Here is a 25,104-nt window from a genome sequence, read left to right as displayed (position 1 = left end):
CCAAGGAACAGACAAGGCCCCTGCCTGTGTCGTCCCCTTCCCCCCAACATCTATGCAACAGACAAAGCCGGCACACGACTGCTTTCCAATCCCAGTGCAGATTGGCCTCATTTTACTTCATTTTTAACGTGGACTTTAGTTATAATACAGAAACCAGCTAGACAGATACTGTCCTCCTAAAAGAATTTCAAAAATCACATTATTTAAGAACACTTTTTTAAAGATTTTATTTACTTGAGAGAGAGCAAGAGAATGAGGGAAGGGTCAAAGGGAGAGGGAGAAGCCGGCTCCCCACTGAACAGGAAGCCTGATGTGGGGCTTGGCCCCAGAACCCCAAGATCATGACCTAGCCAAAGGCAGATGCTTCACCGACTGAGCCCCCTAGGTGCCCCTAAGAACACTTCTTAGTAATTTGTTTAATGAATTCCACTTTTAACAGCTAATATCTGCGTGCTTACAAAGGGACAGATTACTGTACAGTAACTCATTTAACCCTGATAACCCTATTAAGGCATGGAAAAAAACACTTTCTAAGTCAGGAGAAAAAAATACATTCTAAGGAGGAAAATGATGATGCAGTTTTCTTAAAGAATTTTATTACGAGGTTTCTCACTAATGGGAAAAGCTTATTTACCAGTAAGAAAAAAGTCCTTATTTTAAAACACAAGTGGAAAAACACCAAAAAGAATTTGGCGCAGTAACTGTGGTGAACCCCAGCGCTTCCCTGTCCGGTTCCTGTCAACAGCACGCTCTCGGGTCGCACTCAGAGGTTCCAGAAAGAACACCCAACACGCCCTTGTCACATGTCACCTCAGGGCACCAAGGTCCCCCATAACCTCTCCCTGCGCGCACACGCACATTAACACAGCCCGTCACACGCAAACCCCCTCATCTAAACGGAGATTAAACGGGACTTAGGACATTAACCTTCTGGAGCGAGCACAAGCAGTGAAGCAGAACCCAGCACAAACGTCCTAATCTAAGAACCAGTAATTCCTCTCCACCTCAGACGGCTCCCAGTGCTCGGCCATCTCCTGAAGACTCCTACGAGAGGAAGGTACGCACGGTGCCCTTAATTATGCCCCTGCAGATGGGGCACTTTCTCAGAGATGGGGCGCACTCCTGGCACACGACTAGGTGGCCGCAGGGGATGAACACGATGGACACCTCCTTGTCCATGCACACTTTGCACGTCCTCTCCTCCTGCAGCCGCCGCAGCTGCTCCTCCAGCGACAGACCTAGCAGGAACAGCACACTCCGTCACACCGGGTTTCTACTTCACCTCCCGAAAAAAAAAAAAAAGGAGTAATATTTCCTTTTGGTCTTAAGTCTTCATTTTGTTTTACCTGAAACGTCTTCTGTTGGAATATACTTCATGTTCTTGTCCACTGAGGAAAGAAACACACCAAAAGGCATTATTCCCCCAAAGACCAGAGTGCGCCCCCCCACCCCTCATCTCCTGGACACCACGGAGGCCAGCTACAGACCGCGAATCCCCCAGTGACACTACTCGGGCAAGGAGAGCACGCCCCTGTTCTAGAACTAGTTAAACGTACACACTAGAGTCGGCTAATTCGATTTACCTTGTTTGTCAAACAGAAACACAAACGTAATCCCACAGATTTCTGAAATAATATTACCAAAAACTCACCAAATAAGTTCTTGTATAATGTGGAGTCGATTTCTTTTAAGCAACTTTTGAAGATGTTGGCCGCAGCATTTCCTTTAACTAAAATGGTATCAATCAGTTCTCTTGCTTGCAAAGGTATCTGTGTTTTTTGTTTAATGATATCATGTTCCTGTTTATTAATTATATTGGCCTTTAAAAGATTATCCAGGATAGGAAGCACACAAGTCAACTGTTGAAAGAGAGCCATTCTATTCCTCCGAATTAATGACAAATCATCTTCATTTAAAAAAGGAAAAAGAAAATAAATCCATTAGATTTTAAAGGGCTCCAACTATACACACATAGTCACTAACAACCAAGTCTACAAATAATTTAGGCATTAGAGAGGAGCTTGAAAAAGCAGCATAGAATCACTGGTTCACATTTAATCTTATGCCTATCGTTCAGGAAACTTCTGGAAGATTTAGCTAAGGCGTATCATACAATACATGTAACACAAAGGATCTCTGTTTCTGTCATTTCTAAAAGTCCTCAAACCCTGCTGTTCCCCAGAAAGCAGAACTGTAAAGGACACTAACTCTCACAATCCCTGTACCTCCCCCCACGGAACGAATGACACGGACTTCCACTTGCATCCCCTCACGTCAGTTCTACAAGCACTTCCGTCAAACTCCCTTATCTGACACCCACGATCTGTCAGTTAAACAAAGCCAGTCCTCTGAGCCTCACAGAACAGGGCGGGCAACTAACATTCCCAAGTACCTGACGCCATTTCTTCAGTTTGCTGGTCCTTCTCTTCTTCTCGGGACTCATCTTCCGCATTAAGCAGCGCTACCACAAGCTCGTTCACGGTCCTGTAATTCTCCCCAGTGCTCAGGATCTTCCTCTGCACCGTCTGCCTCACCAGGCTCCTGCCGAAGCCCATCTCCAAGGCGGCCGCCACCACGGGCGTGTTCATCATGACCGCGTCTTCTGAACGACTTTCTCCAGCTCCAAAATGGACAACTATTCGAAAAGACATGTACCAATGCTAAATTCCACAAATGTGAAAATACACAGAAAAATCATGACGATGGCACAATCTTTACTCTCGTGTGCTCATGTCCTGGTAAGGCCCACGAGCTTTATGCACCAATTACCTGGAATTCCAACAAAGGTGTGAACACGAGAGCATCCATGAGAGTGGCACAGGGGATATCCTGTCTTAAAGATCACTTCCGACACGACATCTTGGAACCCACTTCGTGAGAGACTCTCTAAGGACAGGGCGTAGGAACCCGTGTCTTTTTCAATTCCCAAAACGATTCTTCTGGGGAACGAATATGCTGCAGGATGGGGGGTCTGCCCCCGGAAAGCAGGAGACCCCAGCAAAGACTTCGCTAGGCCGGCAGCAGAGAGGGATCCAGAGAGGCGGACGGACGATCCGGAGTAACCCAGATGGGAAGGAGAGCGAAGTGGAGGAGAGTTCGCGCAAAATACACCCAACACCACCGTAACAAGACGGGACTGTGCTCACAGCAGACATCCGACACTCTGAGAGACAGAAAGCTGTGTCGGCGGTTACAGCGACCTGCAGGGATGAGGACCGCGGACACGGCGATCAGGGAAGTACCTTCTGGCAGCAGTGCTGCTGACCCACAGGGCACTTGGGTGGACATCACGAGAGACGTGATCCTTCACGACGCTAGACTGCCCCCTGCTGGAAGAGTGTTCTAGTACACACCCGCACAGCGCGCCCACAGCAGCCTGCCAGAGGCTGCACCACGACCACAAGGACCAGCGTGTGAATAATGCTAAGGGTCAGGGGAACTTCTGAAAGAAATCTTCTGGGCAAGACAGCCCCAGGCATAAGAGCCCTGAGACAAGTTCCTGACGTTCAAGAACTAGGAAGAGGGGTGCTGGGTGGCTCAGTCATTCAGTGTCCACATTCGGCTCAAGTCATGATCCTGGGGTCCTGGGAATGAGCCCCTCGTCAGGCTCCCCACTTAGTGGAGAGCCTGCTTCTCCCTCTCTCTGCCTGCTGCTCCCCCTGCTCGTGCTCCCTCTGTCAAATATTTTTTTTTTATCTTAAAAAGAAAATTAAAAAGAACAAGACAGTGTGAGTAGCAGTGAGGAGGGCAATCCCCAGACCGTGTACAGCCTTGCCAGTGTACCTTGCACTCTAGGTGTGCTAGAATGTTCGGCAGGCATTTGAAGTAAAGAACGGTAAAACCCGATCTGTGTTTTCTGAAAATGATTCTGGCAGCTTTGTAATAAACGTTCATGAGATTCAATGAGGGGACCAGCCAGGTCATCAGGAAGATGGATGGCAGCATGGACTGGGCTCACAGTGCCCTGTGGACGGGGGAGACGCACGAAGATTCGGGGCTGTCAGGAAGGCAGGGACGAGAAGACATCCGAAGGATGAAACACACCAAGTAAAGAGAGGAGCAGGGAGGCTGCCTGGCTTGAGTCACCTTCCTGACCTCAGCAGGCGGCTACCATTAACTGAGATGGGGACGACCAGACAAGAACAAGTCGGAGCGATCAAAGACGAGAGAGAAGGTCTACTCTGATCACACGAACTCGGGAACACCCACTATAATCAAGTAGAGATTTAAACATGTAGCTGGACATGCCAGCCTAGAGCTCAGGAAATGAAGAAGTAATTCTGGGCCAAGTGTTGAGAAGTTCTCCATCATTTGTGGTTCAAAAAAGGAGCCACCGAAGGTGACTGTTCGTGACCAACCAGAGAAACGGGAGGAAAACCACGAAGGTGGTGTCCAGGAAGCCAGGTGAAGGAGGGGTCTGAAAGATGACGCAGGAGACTCACGTCAGCGAGACAACCAAGTAAGACGCCCCCGTGTACTGCGACCAAGTAAGACGCCCCCGTGTACTGCGACCAAGTGAAACGTCCCCCACGTGTACTGCGACCAAGTGAGACGTCCCCCACGTGTACTGCGACCAAGTGAGACGTCCCCCACGTGTACTGCGACCAAGTGAGACGTCCCCCACGTGTACTGCGACCAAGTGAGACGTCCCCCACGTGTACTGCGACTCGACAGCAATCTGGAATGCACCAGTGAGCAACTGCACCTCTGTGAAAGCTTTGAGATCCAGGCAGAAGACTGTGAAACCCCAGCGGAGCCCGATGCCAAGGAGAACTGTTGTAAAAGTCAGGCCTGCACCCAGACGGCTGGCTTGCCAACACTGGGCCTGGCTACAGACCCGTGAATAGCTCCACCCCCTCAGGATTTGGCTACAGGCCAGTAAGACTTGATCCTGTCGCCAGCACCCTACACAAAAGAATGAGGAAGACCCAAGCCTACCCGTGCTTTGGCATACAGACATACAGAACCCAGTTCTAGCTCTCGACGCTGAAACTGCCTGAACTGCATCCCACCATGGTCCGGGAGCCACTGGAGGTAAACCCACTAAATTCAGTCAGAATGCAGAATCTGACCAGCCGATCCCAGCGTCAATCTGCGCGCAGTCCGGCTAGCACAAGGGACGTAGCAGGAGACACTGCCCAGTGCACACCTGCAGCGCCTGAAAGGCCTCAGCCTCAGTCCACAGCAGCACAACCAGCACTGGGACCCAGGGAGGGACACCCTTGTCTGCACCTCTAGAGATCCTGCAAAGCTCCAGCTTCTCCAAACACCATCAGGAAGCACTCCTCCCCACCAAGAGACATGGCCAGAGACATGCCCACCTGTGCCTCCAAAGCCAGGTCTGCAGACCTCAATCTTGGCAGTAGAACCAGAAACAGCCCTGGGCTCCATTCCAGCCCCTCTCAGCCAGGGTCCAGGGCCCCGCGTTCTGCTCCAGACAGGAGCCCTTCCACAGACCTAGAGGGGGCCACACCCGTCTGCATATCTGGTAACAGCCCTGCCACCTGAGGACCCAACTGTGGACCCATATCCCACATCCTGCAGAACAGTGTACTGTCCTCCATCAGGGGACCAGACAGAACCCACGCCAGCCTGCGCCACTGGCAATAAGCCCACCAACCGGAAATCCCACCACAGACAAAGCAACAGCCTCACAACTGGTCCCAAGCAGGCACCCGCCAAGGGAACAGACAGGAAAAGGTCTCTGATCTGCCAAAACCAGTCCGTAAAGACTAGAAGAGATGCTTCTTTCCTCCAGTGCTCAGACACCAATGAAAGGCTCCTCAAATCATGCAAAACAGGCCACAGGACAACACCAAAGGAAACCAAGAAATGGAGACCTACGATCTGCCTAACAAACTAAATATTATCATCTTATACTCAATGCAATTCAAGAAAACAAAAGTAGGCAACTAAAAAAAAATGAACTACATTTCAAAAGTTTAATACACAGAAACCACAAAACAGAACCAAAGAGAAATCCTGGAACAGAACTGGAAAACTGAGTCAGGAGCTTCAACAAGTGACTTGACCACACCGAAGAAACAAATCAGAGAACCTAAAGGGACATTATTTGAAATCACACAGTTATAGGAACAAAAAAGGAAAAAGAATAAAAGAGTGAAAAGTCTGTGGAAGTTACAAGACACCAGCAAACAACTGAGCATCTACGTCGCAGGAGTCCCAAAGAAGAAAAATGCAGAAGCTTATTTAAAGACGAAACAGGTGAAAACTTCCCAAATCATGGGAGAGATTTTCCAGTTCTGTTATTGTATTCTCCAGCAACAGTAAAAGCAAAGAACCACAAGCATGATCAACCCAAACATTATTCTCAAATGTGTAACAGTGGATATGAAAAGACAGAGCTGAAGAGAGAACTTTGAAAACAGCAAGAAAAAAACATCTGCTCACATACAAGGGACACCCTCAACCTCTCCACACCCTGGTCCGCAGAGACGGTACAGCCCAGCTGAGACAGACTCGGAAAACAAAACCACACCAAGAACAACAACAAAACCATCCTTCAGAAATGAAAAAAACAAAAAACAAAAACAAAACAAAACAAAACAAAAAAACCAGACTTCCCAGAAAACCAAAGTTGAAGATGTTATTCAACATTAAACCTGCCCTAAAACCAATGCCAGCAGGTTCTCTGCAAGCTGAAACGGACACTACACAGCAACATGGAAACACGCGCCAGTGCGCAAAGCTTCTTGGTAAAGGTAAATACGGAGTCAATTCAGAATATCCTCTCCTGTTACCGTACCTCTGGCATGGAAGTGAAACAATAACTTCAGTAACTACAACTGAAATAACTTGTTAGACGGACCCATATCAGAAGCTGGACATCAACAGGGCAAACTGCGCGGTGAAGTGAGCTGTTACCAGCCCTCTTAAGACGCTTTACATGAACATCCAGGTGAACACAAACACAAAACCTAGAGTAGACACATAAGATGTAAAGCAAAGGAACTAAAGCACACTACTACAGCAGTCAGTCAAGGATTACAGCGTGAGGGGAAGAAAGGAACAAAGAACTAGGGGAAAAAAATCGTATTAAGTCTCCAGAGGACCAGTAATTACTTTAAAACACAAATGGACTATTCTCTAATCAAAAGACACAGAATGGCTAAATCCATTTAAAGAAACGAGACCCAACAATAAGCCACCAAAGGAGACTCCGTCCGGCAGGATGAAAGTAAAAGGGATGGAAATTCCATGCAAAGGGCAACCCCGAGATGAAGAGTGGCTGCCTAACAAGTTAGACTTGTGGTCAAAATTGGTGGGAGCAGACAGCGGCGGCTGCCGAAGGGGTCAGCTCGCCAAGAGGACGTCAGAGATGCACAGGTGCGTGTGCACGCACCACCGGAGCGCCTTAGCATTCAAACCAGGGGCAGCCGGCGGATCCGTTGGTTAAGCCGACTCTTGATTTCAGCTTCCGTCACGATCTCAGGGTTGTGAGATAGAGCCCCGCATCAGGCTCTGTGCTCAGGGGGCCGTCTGCTTGAGATTGGCCCTCTCTCACACACACAAATAAGTAAGATCTTAAAAAAAAATGTTTAAAGCAAATATTCACAAAACTACAGTGAAGAAAAGACTAATACCTACAAGCAGGAGGCTTCCAGAGCCCACTTGCAGCGTCCACCAAAAACACCCAGCCGCAGTGTTCATAAGGAAACCATAGACCTGCAAAACACTCCGCCGAGTGGACCTCACCCGGCAGCACCACACACACTTCTCAAGCTCTCGCCCAACAGTCCTCTCAGGACAGATCTCAGCCTGTCCTCAAAGCTGGCTTTAACAACCTGAAAATATGGAAATCACATCAAGTATCTTTTCCACCTACAACAATGGCATAAAACTAAAAATCAGTAACAGAAAGGTAACTCACGAACTAACGAAGTCACAAATACAGGAGATTAAACACACTCCTGAGCCACCAATGGACCGGACAGGGTATCAACAAGCCATCAAGTACTCGAGACGGACAAAAACACGACAGGCCCAAACTGAGCAGATGCAGCAAAAGCAGTTCTGAGAGGGAAGTTTTTAGCAAGAAATACCGAAATTAGGCACAATGAAAGCTCTCTGGGATGCCTGAGCGGCAGCTGGATAAGCATCCAACACTCGGATTTGGCTCAGGTCATGGTCTCAGGGTCGTGAGATCGAGCCCCAATCAGCCTCCCTGTGCAGTGGGGAGAATGCTTCAGATTCTCTCTGCCCCGTCCTCCCACATGAGCTCTCACATGCACGAAAACAAGCCAATCTTAAAAAAAAAAAAAAAAAAAAAAAAAAAAAAAGCTTAACTTTGTATGTCCAGAAAGCAGAAAAGTAAGGTGAGGAGAGATGGAGTAAATAGGTGAAGGGGATTAAAATGCACCCATCTTGATGAGAACTGAGTAACATACGGAATCATCCTATCATACAGCTGAAATTAATGTAACACAGCATATTAACTACCCTAGAATTTTAAGAAAACTTACTAGTTTAAACATTAAAAATGAAAAATACAAACAAACTAAGCCTCTGGTGAGCAGAAGCAAGAAAATATTAAAGATTAAAACAGACATAAGTGCCACAGAAACTGTAAAAACAAAAGCAAAAAAACCCCAAAAAACAAAAACAAAACAAAAAACAATGGAACACTGGGATTTTTGAAAAGATAAAACTGACAAACCTCTAGCTGGACCAACCCGGAGAAGAGAGAAATCATACAAAATTAGAGACATTACAGATGATGCACCAAGTATCCCGAAGGTCCTAGAAGACTACTGTGGGTAACTACAAGCTAAGAAACTGGACGATATATATGAAATGGATAAGTTCCTAGAAACCCACACCTTAACCTAGACTGCTGAGGAGGAAAGCCTCGGCAGGCAGGGCTACAGGCTGGAGGTGCTGCCCTACCACTGGAGAAGAGGCGGGCAAACAACCCGGAGACGGACAGTGCGGAAACAGTGCCTGAAACACCTGAAAAACGCCTGGAGCACACAGCGGAGGAGACTACTTGCCCTTCTTGGAGAGGCAGCATTACAGAGACGCCTCTCTGGGTACAAAGGCACCGCTGGCCCCATTTCCCTCCCCGCCCCTCAGCATAAACACAGACCCACCTGCAGTGACAGCACAGCGCCCACACTGGCTGCGTACCCCGCTTATACCGGGGCCCACGCCCCACCCCACACACTGCCGGGAAAGCCCTTCTCGGTCAAGCTTGCCTCAGTCGCAGAGCGCCAGAAGACAAACAGAAACCCCTGCCCACACCGCGTCTCCCAACCAGGGAGTTCTGCAAGGCCGCAGTTCTGCTGGAGGAGCTGACAGGTCTCACTTCACAAACAGACCCGAGCGCACCTCACTAAAGCTCACCACATTCGGGCCAGGGACCAAACGCTGCCCACAGCGGGCAAGGAGAGCCCGTGCAGACCGCTGGCCCGAAGGACAGAGCAGCCAAACCACAGCAGCAGAGCGCGTGCAGCGCACACCCGAGACACTCCCTGAAGCGCCAGGCCCTGGGCACCGCAGGGCCTCTTCCTCAGAAGGTCGTTGTTTTCAGGAGCAGAGACGTAACAGGCTTTTCTAACACAGAGAAGGAGGAAGAGACTTGGACAAAATACCAAGATGGAGGAATTTATACCAAATCAGAGAACAAGGTAAGGCCACAGCCAGAGATCTAAGCAAAACAGATGTAAGTAACATCTGATGGGAAATTTAAAGCAACAACCAAAAGCACACTCACTGGGCTTGAGAAATGAATGGAAGACTTCAGGGAAGCCCTCACTACAGAGATAAGAGAATAAAACAGAATCAGTGAGAGATGAAGAATGCAGTAACTGATCATGAAACAGGCCTGATGTAAGGCAGAAGAAGGAGAAGAATGAATTTGATCCAGAAGACAACGTAATGGAAGATAATGAAGCTGAACAAAAGAGAAAGAATTATGGTGGGACACCTGGTGGCTCAGACCGTTAAGCGTCTGCCTTTAGCTTGGGTCATAATCCCATGGTCGTGGGATCAAGTCCCGCATCAGGCTCCCAGCTCAGTGAGGGGTCTGCTTCTCCCTCTCCCTCTGCCACTGGCTCACACTGTCTCTCTCCAACAGATAAAGAAAATTTTAAAAAAATAATAAAGGAACACAAGAATACACTTGGAGAACTCAGTGACTCCTAACACTGGTATGACAGGAGTTCCAGAAGAAGAGAAATGGGGGCAGAAGGTTTATGTGAGGAAATACCAAGAGAAAACTTCCCTAATCTGGGGAATCAAAGGGACGTCCGGATCCAGGAGGTACAGAGAATTTCCCTTGAAATCAGTAAAAGCCGGCCAATACCAAGATACACTGTAGGAAAATTTGCAAACCATAGTGTGAAAGTCTTAAAAGCAACAGGACAAAAGCAGCCCTTAATTTACAAGGGAAGACCCAAAAGGCCAGCTGAGATTCCCCACAGACACCCGGCAGGCCAGAAGAGAATGGCATGATGTATTCATTGTGCTGAATGGGAAAAATCTGCAGCCAATACTCTACCCAGCAAGGCCGTCTTTCAGAATGGAAGGAGAGATGAAGCGTTTCCCAGACAAAACCGAAGGAGGTCATGGTCATTAAGTCAGTCCTGCAAAAAGTACGACTGAAAGGGCCTCTGTGAGTGGAACAGATCAAAATGATATACAAGAAAGGAACCGAGAAAATCTCCAGAAACAAATAAAAGCCAAATAATAAAAAGCACTACATTCAAATCTATAAATAATTACTCTGAATATAAATAGACTAAATGCTCCAATCAAAGACGTATGGTGTCTGGATGGGTTTAAAAAAAAAAAAAACCAAGACCCATTGATATGCTGCCTACAAAAGACACATTTTAGACCTAAAAACACCTGCAGATTGAAAGTCAAGAGGATGGAAAACCATTTATTATGCTGGCAGATGTCAAAAGAGAGCCAGAGTAGCCAGACTCATAAGACAAACTAGGCTGTAAACCAAAGACTGTAACAAGAAACAAAGAAGGTCACTATATCTTCATCCGTGCATCTGTCCACTGAGATCTAACAATTGTAAATTGTTAGATCTATGCCCCCAACTTGGGAGCAGCCAAATACATAAAACAATTCAGAATTAACAAAGAAACTCAATGATAATGACACAGTGAGAGTAGGAGCTTTAACACCCCACTCACATCGAGGGGCAGATCATCAAAGCAGAAAATAAGGAAACAATGGCTTCGAATGACACACTGGACCAGGTGGACATCACAAACATATTCAGAACGTTCCATCCTAAAACCACGGAATATACATTCTTCTCGAGTGCACACGGGACATTCTCCAGAACAGATCACATCTTGGGTCACCAATCCCGCCTCAACAAGTACAGAAAGACCAAGATCATACCTGCATATTATCAGACCACAAGACTATGAAACTTGAAGTCAACCACAAGAAAAAATTTTGAAAAACCACAAATACATGGAGATTAAACAACATGCGGCTAAGGAATGAATGGGTCAACCGGGAAATCAAAGAAATAAAAGACTCCATGGAAACATGAAAATGAACACAACGGTCCAAAGCCTTTGGGATGAAGCAAAGGTGGTCCTAAGAGGGACGTATGCAGCAATACAGGCCTACGTCATGAAACAAGAGAAGTCTCAGATACAAAACCTAATCTTACACCTAAAGGAGCTGGAGAGAAAAAAGGAAGTCTAAAGCCAAAAGGAGGAAAATATTAAGATTAGAGCAGAAATAAATGATAGAAAAAGTAAAAACAGGGAGCCTGGGTGGCTCAGTGGTTTAAGCCGCTGCCTTCGGCTCAGGTCATGATCTCAGCGTCCTGGGATCGGGTCCCGCATCGGGCTCTCTGCTCCGCGGAGAGCCTGCTTCCCTCTCTCTCTCTCTGCCTGCCTCTCCATCTACTTGTGATTTCTCTCTGTCATATAAATAAATAAAAATCTTTAAAAAAAAAAAAAAAAGAAAGAAAAAGTAAAAACAAAAACAAAAAACAAAAAACAACACCTAGAACAGATCAATGAAACTGAGAGCAGAATTTGGTAAACCCCTAGCCACACTTACCAAAAAAGAGAAAAGACCCAAATAAATCATGATGAGAGAAATCACACCGCCACAAAAATGCAGGCATAAGAGAGTATTATGAAAAACGACACGCCACCACACTGGACAGCCTAGAAGAAATGGATAAACTCCTAGAAACACATAAATTACCAAAACTAAAACAGGAAGAATAGGAAACTTGACCAGACCTGTAACAGCAAAGAAATTGAATCAGCAATCAAAAATCCCCTCAACACACACAAGTCCAGGGTTGGATGGCTTCCCAGGGGAATTCTCCCAAACATTTAAAGAGTTAATATCTATTCTTCTCAACCAGTCCAAAAAAAGAAAAAAGAAAGGAAGGAAAACTTTCAAATTCATTCGATGAGGCCAGCATAACCCTGATAGCAAAACCAGACAAAGACCCCACCAGAAATGAAAACTACAGGTCAAGAGCCCCGATGAACATGGATGTAGAAATCCTCAACAGAATACTAGCAAGCAATCCAATGGGACATTCAATGACTCACTCACCACAATCAAGTAGCACTCACGCCTGGGCTGCAAGAGTGGTTCAACATTCGCAAGTCAATCAGCGAGATCCTGAAGACGAAGAGTAAGACCTGTGTCACCCTAACAGATGCAGAAAAAGCATGTGACAAAGCGCATCACTCATGATAAAAACCCTCAGCAAAGGTTTAGCGGGAACATACTTCAAAACATCATAAAGGCCCCGTATGAAAAACCCACAGCTAGTACCGCTTTTTCCTCTAAGGTCAGGAACAAGACAGGGGTGTCTACTCTCACCGTTACTATTTAACACAGAACTGGAAATCTTAGCCTCAGCAGTCGGACAACAAAAGGAAATAAAGGGCATCCAAATCAGCATTAAAAAAGTCAAACTTTCACTATTTGCAGATGACATGATACTCTATATAGAAAACCTGAAAGACTCCACCAAAAACCTGATAGAACCGATGTTAAAAAAAAAAAATCAACATAAAGAAATCTGTTACATTTTCATACACCAATAATGGAGCAGAAAGAGAAATCAAGGAGCTGATCCCATTTATAATTGCAACAAAAACCATAAGATATCGAGGAATTAACCTAACCAAAGAGGTAAAGGATCTGTACTCTAGAAATTACAAAACACTCATGAACGACACTGAGGAAGACACAAAGAGATGAAAAGACATTCCATTCTCAGGGACTGGAAAAACAAATATTGTGAAAATGTCTATGCTACCCAAAGCAATCTACACTTTCAATGCCGTCCCTATCAAAATACCACCAGTATTTTTTTACAGAGCTAGACCAACCAACCCTAAAATTTGTATAGAACCAGAAAAGAGGGGCGCCTGGGTGCCTCAGTGGGTTAAGCCTCTGCCTTTGGCTCAGGTCATGATCTCGGGGTCCTGGGATCAAGCCTCACATTGGGTTCTCTGCTTGACGGGAGTCTGATTCCCCCTCTCTCTGCCTACTTGTGCTCTCTCTCTGTCAAATAAATAAAATCTTAAAAACAAAAAAAGAAGAAGAACCAGAAAAGACCCCAAATAGCCAAAGAAATGTTGAAAAAGAAAACCAAATCTGGTGGCATCCCAATTCTGGACTTCAAGCTGTATCACAATCATCAAGACAGTATGGTACAGGCACAAAAATAGACACACAGATCAATGGAACAGAAGAGAGAGCCTGGAAATGGACCCTCAACTCTATGGTCAGCTAACCTTCAACAAACCAGGAAAGAATGTCCAATGGAAAAAAGACTCTTCAATAAATGGTGCTGGGAACACTGATAGCCACATGCAGAAGAATGAAAATGGACCATTCTCTGACACCACACATGAAAACAGACTCAAAATGGATGAAAGGCCTCAATGTGAGACAGGAATCCATCAAGGTACTAGAGGAGAACACAGGCAGCAACCTCTCTGACATCAGCCACAGCAACTTCCTACTAGAAATGTCACTGAAAGCACCCTTGCTTCCAGTGACAAAAGCAAAAATGAACTACTGGGACTTCAGCAAGATATAAAACTTCTGCACAGCAAAGGAACCAATCTACAAAAACTAAAAGGCAACCTTCACAATGAGAGAAGATATCTGCAAATGACTTACCTGATAAATGGTTAGTAGAAATATATACTAATATACATTTATACTAATATACATTTGTATAAAAATATACAAAAAACTTCTAAAACTCAACTCTCCAAAAAACCAATAACCCAACTAAACAACGGAGAGAAAACATGAGCAACATTTTCCCAAAGAAGACATACAGATGGCCAAAACACATGAAAAGATGTTCAACATCATGTCACTCATCATCAAAAAAACACAAACCAAAACCACAATGAGAAACTATACATGACACCTGTCAGAACGGCTACAACCAACAGCCCAAAAAAAAAATGCTGACAAAGCAGGAAAAGGGGACGCCTCTTCCACCACTGGGAGACATGTAAAGTAATTCAGCCACTGTGGAAAATAGTATGGAGGTTCCTCAAAACATTGACACTAGAACTTCCCAGGGCACCTGGGTTGCTCAGTCAGTTCAGCATCTGATTCTTGGTTTCACCTTGGGTCATAATCTCAGGGTCGCGAGATCAAGCCCAGGGTCCGGCTCTGCACTGGGCAAGAGTCTGCTTGAGAGTCTCCGCCTCTCCCTCTTCCTCTGTACCCCCTCCTCCTGCTTGCAAACGCATGCTAAAATCAATCTAAAAATTTGTTTAAAGGAAAAACAAACTTCCCTATGATCCAGCAATCTCACTTCTGTGTATTTATCAGAAGGAAACAAAACCACTTTCTGGAAGCTTTTCTGCGTTCCCATGTTCCCTGCAGCATGATTCGCCACAGCAACCATGAGAACAACCCCTAGCGCTCATCAGCAGACCTGAAAAAAGAAAACGTGGTAATATGTGCGGAATATTATTTACCCATAAAAAAGAAGGAAACCCTGCCACTTGCAATAACATGGACAGACTTCATCAGAGAAGTAAGTTCTGAGAATCTAATATCCAGTGTGCTGGGCACAGATTACAGTATTGGATTACACACCTGGAAGTTACAAAGAGTAAATCTTAAATATTCTTACTACATAAAAAAAGTAAAATTATGTGAGGCGAATGATGTGTTAACCTTAACATGATAATCATTTAGCAATATATGTGTATCAATCACGTCACTTCTTAAAGTTACATAGCATCATATGGGAATTCTATCCCAATAAAGCTCGGGGAGGACAAGATAAAGACTCAACTGTCTGTGGGTACCAGGTCAAGCAGTGGCTTTACAAAGGTGATGGGATCTTGGTGACCCTGACAGGAGCACTTTTTAGTAGAGTAAGTTCAAGAAAGAATAGAAAAGAAATAAGAAAGTAAGCACAGATAAATCTTTCTACACATTTTATTGTAAAGGGAAGCAAACAAGTGCGACAACAGCTAGCAGATGACATGGACTCAAGGAAGGGTCTTCTGGCGACTGGCTACAGTGTATCAGGTTCATACACTGAAATAAATATTCTGGAGACTGAAAACCTGATGCTATGGAAACAGAAGGGGCCGAGCACTGCCAAAGCAATATTCTGATGCTGGCAGGAGGCTTGAGATTCAGAGGACAAAGGACAAGGAGAAAAGCTGGCCTTAGTTCCTTCATGAAACAAACAGAAAGGTGAGTGGTATGGACACATCTCAGACTGGTGGCTCTGCTGGGAGGGAATGGGAGCAGCTCTCTCTTGAGTGTGTCTATTTCCTCAGCAAGATCATGAGTTGTGAGTTACGGAAGAGAGCATAGAAACTTTTAAAGAGAAAAAAATGTGACAGTCCCTGCACTAGTCCCTGCACAGGGTGGCCCATGGAAAACCTGGTCATACACGCAGATCAAGAGCGGTGAGCCCTGCTGCCTTTTCCAGTTCCGGCACACGGGAGGTAGTTACCGCGTTAAAACCAATTCCAAATCCCAACACCACTCAGAGTCATCTGAGCATGGTGTATGCCAAGAAATGGTGCACGGCCATCTCACTTTGGACACCCAACACACATCAATTACATACACTAACTATATGCCAGATGTGGCCAGAACTAAGTTCTAACCAGTTCTATTTCCTATCCTTGCCTAAAATAGTACACACTTAATGAACAGCTAACATCTAGCCCAATTCTTAAATCATCCATCAACTAGCCCTTTCCAAACATACTAGCTTATAGAAAACTTGTCCTCTTTGGACGGCGGATGTTCACACTTCTCATCTGGTATTCCCTGAGCTATCTGTGATGGTCACTTCTCTTCTGCATATGGCCGGTTCCCCAGCATTGAAGAACAAAGTTTAGCAGACTTGCTAAAACGCTGTATAAGCGTCCTGAGTCTTCAGAGATACATAATATTAGTTAACTTCCCAGCACTTTTTCTTATGTCCTCAGAAATCAAACCCTCTGTTTATATACTTTTATGCTTAACATTCTTATAAAAATTCCCATTCTACATCTGGAATACTTTCATACGTACTTGGTGGATCAGGATTTTCATCTCCAGGAGTATCTGATGTTGACAAAAGCTATGAAACAGGAGAAAAATTAATAGGGAAAATTTAAAAATCTCAACCTTAAATAGAGCAATAGGATAAGTTTACCTCCAGTAACACATATACTCTTCTGAAAACTAGGCAATTTATTTACTTACTTTGCTCTGTTTTACCTTCATCATCAAAAAAATCCCCTTAAACTTTACCTACTTCCAAACAGAGTTCAAGTACTTCTCTAATTTCAGGGAAGGGGGAAGAATTAATGGTTCCTCATTCCATTTAAAAGATATTTCAGCTGGATCACTCCCAGAGGCTCCAAAGTCCTAACAAGTTGTTTTTGTTTGTTTATTTTTCTAGAAAAGATGGAGGAGGCACTACCAATCCTCCTCCAATCCCACCACAAATTTGCACACTGGGAAACTGATTTTTCGGAACCCTGAAAGCAAGAAATCTTTTTTTTTTTTTTTTTTTTAGTTTATTCATTTAGAGAGAGCAAGTGAGCAGGGGGAGAGAGAATCTCAAATACGCTCCCCGTGAGCAGGGAGCCCAGCACGGGGCTTAATCCCAGAACCCTGAGATCATGACTTGAGCCGAAACCAAAACTCGATGCTCAATAAGCCACCCAGCGCCCTCTAAAAATTTTTTTAAAAAGCCCTGAATAAGCAAGGTAGTTACAAAAGTAAAAATTAAAGGTCTCATTAATTGGATATAAAGCAATTAACTATACTTAATAAGAAAACACAATATTAAGAAAATACACATGTGAACATTACTCTTAATATTCTTTGTCATTTTCATTTAGAATTCAGCGTTGACAAGTATAAGAACTTACTCACCTGCTCAAGAAGGTGAGGGTATCGAGCTTGAATCTCATCAACAAAGTCCTGCCCTTTCATGCGTATCAAGAACTCACACCTATAACAGAAGATGAAAATTACTTGTGAAGTGTTTTATACCTAAAAAAAAAAAACACTTGATTTTCTAGAAAAGTGGGTTTCAAACTCTGTGCCCCACAGTATTAACATTTTACATCACAACCTAGTACACATATGTATTGAGCAGGAAAAAAATCCTTAAAAATCTTCATAAAACACTAACTCTTACTACGTATTGATGCATTCTGCCATCTTCTACTTAATCACATTAACAAGTATCAAGAAAAGGGTTTAGACCTCAAAGGAGCACAAGCTAAAACTTGAAAAATGCTGTTCGGACAGTTTACTTTTGGGGCTTCACATAGTTTCAAAAGCTATAATTAGTATTCCTAACATGGGATCTTTCACAACATAACTGCTTATCTTTCTCAGGGATCCCTCTTCCATTACCAATGAAGCACAAACCCTCCTTCCAAAACATAGAGAAATATTATCTCTATGCATAATGACGGTGTTTCCCAAACACTTGTTCACCAACTCCCAGAACTGCTTGAAAGCCTTCCAAGAAGCTCACTGAACGGCGACTTCCATTTTATCCCTTCGGTAGCTCATTAAACTGCTAACCACAGCTCAGCACCAACCAGCAAAAACGAGCCTCCACCCATGCCCAGCTGTGTGCAGAAACTAAGAATGAATCAGAGCTGATGTTCAACATCACACAGTGCAACTTCTAGAAGACAGCAGAAAAATCTTTTCTTCCTTAGATCCCTCAGCTAGAGACCAGAAGCATAATCCACACAAAATAAAACTGATACAATGATATCCTCAACAGCCACTGTTACAACAATGAAAAGACAAGCCACAAACTCAAAGGTAGCAAAACACACCTGTTAAAGAACGTGTACCCAGAATGTTCTAAGAACTCTCAAAACTTAGTAATTAAAAAAACTTTAAAATGGGCAGAAGATTTGGAGACTTTACCAAAGATATGTAGAAGGCAAATAAGCCGCTCACCGTCATTACTCATTAAGGAAATGCTACATAAAAGCGCAGAGAGATGTTAGGGCACACCTTCTGGGATGGCCACACTAAAATGATGATCCAGTTACAGTTAAGGATGTGGGACACTGGGAGAGCTCACGGGCTGCCGGCAGAAACCTACAACAGCACAGCCACTTAAGAAAACAACACAGCACTTCGTAGGAAGTGAAAACTTGCCACACAACCCATCTATCCCACGCCTAGCTGGTCTTCCAAGCCAAATGAAAACATCTGTCACAACTGTTTATCGATGTTTACAGTGGCTCTATGCTTATCGCTCCAAGCTGGAAACAATCCAAATGCTCTTCAACCACTGACTGGCTAGAATCAGCAGGGACCACGGAAGCATGTGCGTGACTTCAGTCTGTCACGGAGATAAAACAGCTCATTCTCACGATGTTCTCAGTCGTCATATGGTTTTTAATTATTTTTGCTCTGGGACCGGTTAATTTACATTCATTATGATTAAAGCAAGTACAATGAGCCCTGGCTCATATATCGCCCCTCCTCTAAGAAGTTCAGTAAGGACAGAGATCATTGTCTTCATCACTGTTACATCTCCAGCATCTGAAACATCCTCCAGTCGGCCCTCAAACACAGGACAAGTAAATACACTGATAACAATTATCCATTCTGGTTTTCCATTTACTGAGATTAAAGATTATCCACAATTGACATTTGCTGCTTTCCAAAGTGTTCACACAAAGCACCCTAAGCCTTTTTCCCTTATTTAACCATTTCAACAAAACACAAATGATGGAAATAAACCAAGACTTTGTTTTCTTTTGTTTTATAAAGGACAAAATGCAGTAATTCCAACCCTGGAGCTGAAAACCTGTTTTTGTCTTTCTAAAACTGTTATTAAATTTCAAATTTAATTTCAAATTTAAAACAGTTCTAAATTTCAATCCCATAGAGCCAAGCATAATCAAGTCATTTAAAATTCTGACAAAATACATTTTCCTAAGTAATATAAACAATATGTCACTTTTAAGAATTAGAAGGTCAAATTTTACCTTGTTATATTATGAATATTAAAGATAAAATTTTACGGGTGCCTAGGTGGCTCAGTGGGTTGAAGCCTCTGCCTTCGGCTCAGGTCATGATCCCAGAGTCATGGGATCGAGCCCCGCATCGGGCTCTCTGCTCAGCTGGGAGCCTGCTTCCTCCTCTCTCTCTCTGCCTGCCTCTCTGCCTACTTGCGATCTCTGTCAAATAAATAAATAAAATCTTTAAAAAAAAAAAAAAAGATAAAATTTTAGGGGCGCCTGGGTGGCTCAGTGGGTTGAAGTCTCTGCCTTTGGCTCAGGCCATGATCTCAGGGTCCTGGGATAGAGCCCCACATTGGGCTCTCTGCTCAGTGGGGAGCCTGCTTCCTCCTCTCTCTCTGCCTGCCTCCCTGCCTACTTGTGCACTCTCTCTGTCAAATAAATAAATAAAATCTTTAAAAAAAAAAAAAAAAGATAAGATTTTAAAACACAACTTTTAACAACGTATTGATCCATAATACTTCAAGTTTATGTAAAAAAAAACCGACAAAAATATGTTTTAATTTCCTGAAGGGGTTCAAGAGATTCCTCATCATTATGAAAGGTGCTCACAGGTCAAAACACTGCCCTGTATGATCCCACCGATGGGAGATACCTAGTCAGACTCAGACAGACAGAAAGAACCGTGGCGGCTGGGGTGGGGTGTAGGTATGGGGAGTTCCTGTGATGAGTATAATAAGCTTGGGAAGATGAGAAAGTCTGCTAGTAAAGACAGAAGAACAATGTGAACGTACTCAATGCCACAGAACAATAAGCTTAGAAACGGTTAAAATGGTAAATTTTGTTATTTTTTTTTCACAATTTAAAAAAAACTATCTAGTCCAATGCCCCCACTATACAGATAAGCACAGTTTCAAATAGGTCACAAGACCAGTCCAAGTTCACACAGCTCCTCAAAAATGAAGCATTTCTAATTCTTTTTCCACGAACAATACTGCCTCTCAATTCTTTGTAGGCTACAAAAGAAAACAGGACATACTGCTAGAAACACAGTGACTAAGATATCACAAGATCTTATCACAAGATAAACTGTACAGAAAAAAATAACTTACAATTATAATCAGATTTAATCAGCTTTCGTTATATGCATTTTTATATTTGCCTTTTTCTAGATCATTTTATGTCCCTTCTTATTCTCCTTTTCTCTTTCCAACTATTTTCTTTTGTGCAATTTTATACATCTTTGTAACCCTTAAGATTTCTTTTTTTTTTTTTTAAGATTTTTTATTTATTTATTTGACAGAGAGAGATCACAGGTAGGTAGAGAGGCTGGCAGACAGAGAGAGAGAGAGAGAGAGAAGCAGGCTCCCTGCTAAGCAGAGAGCCCGATGTGGGACTCAATCCCAGGACCCCGAGACCATGACCTGAGCCGAAGGCAGCGGCTTAACCCACTGAGCCACCCAGGCGCCCCCCCTTAAGATTTCTTTAAAGCAAAACTGGGAACGCTACAGATAAAACATATGGCCATAATTATAAATGAATCCTCAAGAATAAACTAAAATTAGGGGCACCTGGGTGCCTCAGGTGATTGGGCATCTGACTCGTGATCAGGTCATGGTCTCAGGGTCCTGGGATCCAGCCCAAGATCAAGCCCAGCACCCAGTCTGCTTGTCTTCTCCCCTCCCTGCCCACCCCACTGTTAGCATTCTCTCCCTCTCTCAAATAAGCAAATCTTTTTTTAAAAAATCACAGCAAGTTATATTATATCCTGATACACGGCTTACAAAAGGAAAGAGAACATTCTAAAACATTTTTATCAAAACAATGAATGTGAAAATTCGGGTGTATTTTAAGTTATTAAGTAACCTCTACAGCCAACGTGCAGTTCAACGGTCCCCAGACCGAGAGTCACATGCTCCCCCGCTGAGCCAGAGGCCTTAGATTTAGTGCTTGCTTTCTAAGGCCAATTTCCCAACAGCATAAAAGCAGCTTTGTTACACTGAAATGTAACCTAAATTCTGCAAGCACACCTGCCTCTTGTAAGCACAGTCTGGGGCAGTAATACCTTTCAAAACAGTTACCTTGGAAACCACTTGGCGTGCTCCACCCATGGGTCGTCTCCAGACTCCCAACACCGTAAGCCACCATCACAACAAAAGCATTTGACATCATCATTGCGACCTAAAGAAAACAAGACTGAATTTACACACACATCCTAATACGTAAAACAAAGTGAACCTGATAAAACATACAACCACGGGAGAGTTTCTTACCCACGTAATAGAAACCAGCACTTGCCAGCTGCTCGGGCCGAACCGGTACGCTGGGCGGCCAGTACATGAACGTTCTCAGTCGAGCCGCGTGTGTCTGCATGCTCAGATTTGAAATGCTAAACCGCAGCGTCTCCAGAGAGTTTTCCAAAAACGGGCAGTTGGGGAAATGTCTGCGGTGTTCGGACATCGCATCATCCTTTGGTTCCCAGTTACTCAGCGTCCCACCACATGCAAAGCAGGCGACTTTGTCTCCAGGTCCTATATAGTAAAAACCAGCTCTTGCCAGGTCTGATGGTGACAGGAAGGTTAATGGCCACATATGGTAAGTAAGAAATCTGGCCTCTTCGGTACTCATTGCATAACTGTAGGGGTTAGTCCTCAATGGGGAGAAGTCTTCCACTGCTCTAGGATTAGCAGGGCTCGGTGCAAGGTCAGCATGAGAACCGCTGAAGGAGCCCCCGTGTTCCGAAGTGGGACATAATGAATGTGGAGAACTGTTTCTCATTGGAGAAGTTGTCTTAAAGGTGGAATCCCGGCTAGTAAGAGTGACCAGACTGTGAATAAAACTGCAGCTAGGATAGAGCTGTTTGTGCTTTTCAACAGGATTGTCTCCAGGTTTCCAGTTGTCCAGCATCAGGCCACAACAGAAGCATTTGACCTTGTCATTCACACCAGTGTAGTAAAAACCAGCCCGGGCCAGACTCCTCTCTGAGACGGGAACGCCGCTGGGGAATGTTGAGTATGTAGACATTCTATAGAGTTCACATGAAAAGTCGTATTTTATTTTCTGTTTGTTGCCAACTGTCTGATTTTGTAAGATCGTGCTATCTTCCATGGTACTCTTAATTCTCTGACATGAAGAACCTAGGAGAAGTCTTTGGCAAGTAGTTTTGTGCATAAGCGATTTTACTTTTTAATGGCCAAAAACCTCCACATGAAATTTCTCTTCTCTTCACATGAAATTAGCTCCTTTACCACACAGAAGAATCAAACAAAAGGCTCCTACTTAGTAAAATTCACTACACCTTCTTAAACTCAGGAGGGATGAAGAGCTATCCTAAATTACCAGGATAACATCTAGTTCTGTTTCAGATTAACTCTTAGTAACTCAACGGCTAACGGCTCATTACTTGGTGTAATACTAATATAAGGCCTGAAAGAAATTGGCACATTTACGGAAATATGTTAAAACTTCTTGATGTTTTGAGGCCGATATTCCCAAAATCCTAAAAAATTATAGGGTACTTAAATTATGCTTTCACTATGCTTTTAGTTACAAGCTACAAGGCCTATTCATCGAGCCAATTACTGATTATGCTACAAGTGGGAAAAACTATATACAGGTTTTTTTGAAGCCCTTTAATACGGTTTTTTTTTTTTTTAATCTTGTTTTACTCTAGCAAACAAGAATTAAAGTCTTCTTAGGGTCAGATTATCTATCTGAAGGCCAGTTTCACACAGGTTATCACCACGGTATTTACTTAAGCGGGTTGTACTAGCTACAAGGGCAGCTTCTGAGGACATCAACACCCACAAGCTTTGCTGAACCTACACCTGTTTTAGTGTGTATGTCAAACAGATTCCGCTTGAAGCTAAGTGCTAACTCTTCCACCTTTGTTCAATACCGTATCTGTTCCCACTCCCGGCAGCATCATGGTCTGCCTGCCCTCCTCGCTCTGCACACCCGTTAGACGGGCTCGACTGAAGGTACGCTCTTCATAAACCATTTAACCATAAACTTTCCACAACAGGAACTTTAACACTGCCTTTAAAGATTAAATAGCCTGTCTTTAAACATCATGTACCTAAGTCATTCATTTTGTAAAGAGAAATCAGCTTAACCGGACACAGCGCATCCTTCCTAGTGTCATCACACAGGAGGAACTCTGACGAACAGAATCGTCTGCGCACACTAAGCCAACAGCTAACCCCACTGGCCTCCCGTCTTCAGACACCTGCCCCTTTCAGACTACACTTCACACACAAAGCTACACTCAGCAGCATTCCCGCTATTTCCCTTTATAAAGTTCCTGCGTCTCCATAATGGGGTTGATCACTGCCGGGGAAAGAAATGAGGGCAAAGACGGGCTCTTCCAGGCTGTGAATCTGAAAAAAAAAAAAAGAAGGCCGCTTCAGAAAGCCGCGCTTTCCCGGCACCGAGAACGAACCCGGGCGTACCCAGTGCCGTGCACGGCGACTTACGTCCAGAGACAGGTCTGCGCGACCTTCGACAGGCCGATGCACCGCAGCCCCGGCGGCAAGTCACCGCACGTTTTAAAGCCGTCCACCTCCGCGGGCGGCCGACACGTCCTCCCCGGCAGCGCCCTCGCTCCCGCCCCCTCCCCTGGCGACTCGGCCCGGCGGTCAGCGGGCAGGAGCGCCGCGTGCGCGCCGCAGGTGACCAGGAGCGACCGGCGTCAGCCGCTCACCAACGCGAAGTCCCGGGCGCAGCGAAGAGCCAGCGCGCACGCCCGCCTCGGCCACGGGCCCCGGGCGGTGAGGCCCGGGCGGTGGGCCCCGGGGTCGGCCGGCCGGCGGCGCAGGGATCCCCCGACCCCACCCGCGCCCGGGAACCGGCTGCACGCCCTGCGGGGACGCGGCGAGAGCGGGGTCCGGTGCGCGCGCCGGGCCGGCCCCCGCATAGCTCGGCCCTGAAGCCCTGACGAGAAGCGTCCGCGACCGGGGGAGCCCGCAGCCCGCCGCGCCCCTGCCCCCGCGTCCGGCCGAAGGGCCGCGGCCTCCGCCCGTCCCTCCCCGCCCGCCGGCGCCGCTGACCCGCGCCCGCAAAGGGCCCACACTCACCGCGGGGCCGGTGCAGCACACGCGGACACAGCGCGACAGCCGGCGGCCTCCCCGAGCGCGAACCGCGTCGCCCCCCGGAGTTGCGGCCGGCCGGCGCGGCTCCGGCGTCCCGAGCCCTCGCCCAGGCGGGGCACGCGCCGACGCGCACGGGCGCACGCAGACGTCAACTCCGCGCCAGGGCGCCGAGATTCTGCGTCACAGAGCGAGCGGACGAGCCTTCCTCGATGGGCGGGGCCGTCCCGTTGCCGGCGCCGCAGCTGTCTTTCTGCCTCGGCGCCTCTCCGTGGCCACACGTCCCGGGCCGCGGGGTCGGACCGTCGGGAAGCCGGCGGGTGCACCGCCCTCCGCCCCGCCTCGCGGATTCCCTCCGGGGCGGTGCCGGCGTCTGCGCCTGCGCCCTGGGCGCCTGCGCGCGGAAAGGGCCGTGGCCGGCTGGCGGCGCTGATCAAAGTGGGTCACAGCCTGGCCCGTGTCGCGTCTGGAGAGTCGCGCGCGCTCTGCCGTCGCTCGGTCGGAGTCCGTCCGGCGGCGGGGACGGGGGCGGCGGCCCCGCGGGGAGC

General features: G+C 45.8%; 1 protein-coding gene across 1 annotated transcript; it reads right to left on the bottom strand.

Annotated features, from left to right (window-relative positions):
- Window positions 1–434: 434 nt before the first annotated feature.
- BIRC2 (baculoviral IAP repeat containing 2) lies at window positions 435–25,104 on the bottom strand. Its single transcript, XM_032357432.1, has 9 exons — window positions 24,545–25,104; window positions 21,743–23,848; window positions 21,551–21,650; window positions 17,401–17,479; window positions 16,549–16,597; window positions 2,393–2,635; window positions 1,652–1,906; window positions 1,347–1,388; window positions 435–1,238 (listed from the first exon to the last, which is right to left on the bottom strand). Exons 2-9 carry the CDS (start codon window positions 22,638–22,640, stop codon window positions 1,045–1,047), a joined length of 1,860 nt encoding a protein of 619 aa, XP_032213323.1. The 5' UTR covers window positions 22,641–23,848; window positions 24,545–25,104; the 3' UTR covers window positions 435–1,044.

Source organism: Mustela erminea, chromosome 9 (assembly GCF_009829155.1).
Source record: "Mustela erminea isolate mMusErm1 chromosome 9, mMusErm1.Pri, whole genome shotgun sequence".
NCBI classification, from domain to species: Eukaryota; Metazoa; Chordata; class Mammalia; order Carnivora; family Mustelidae; genus Mustela; species Mustela erminea.
The sequence above is the reverse complement of the archived record's forward strand: the minus strand, read 5'-3'. Positions and strand labels throughout refer to the sequence as shown.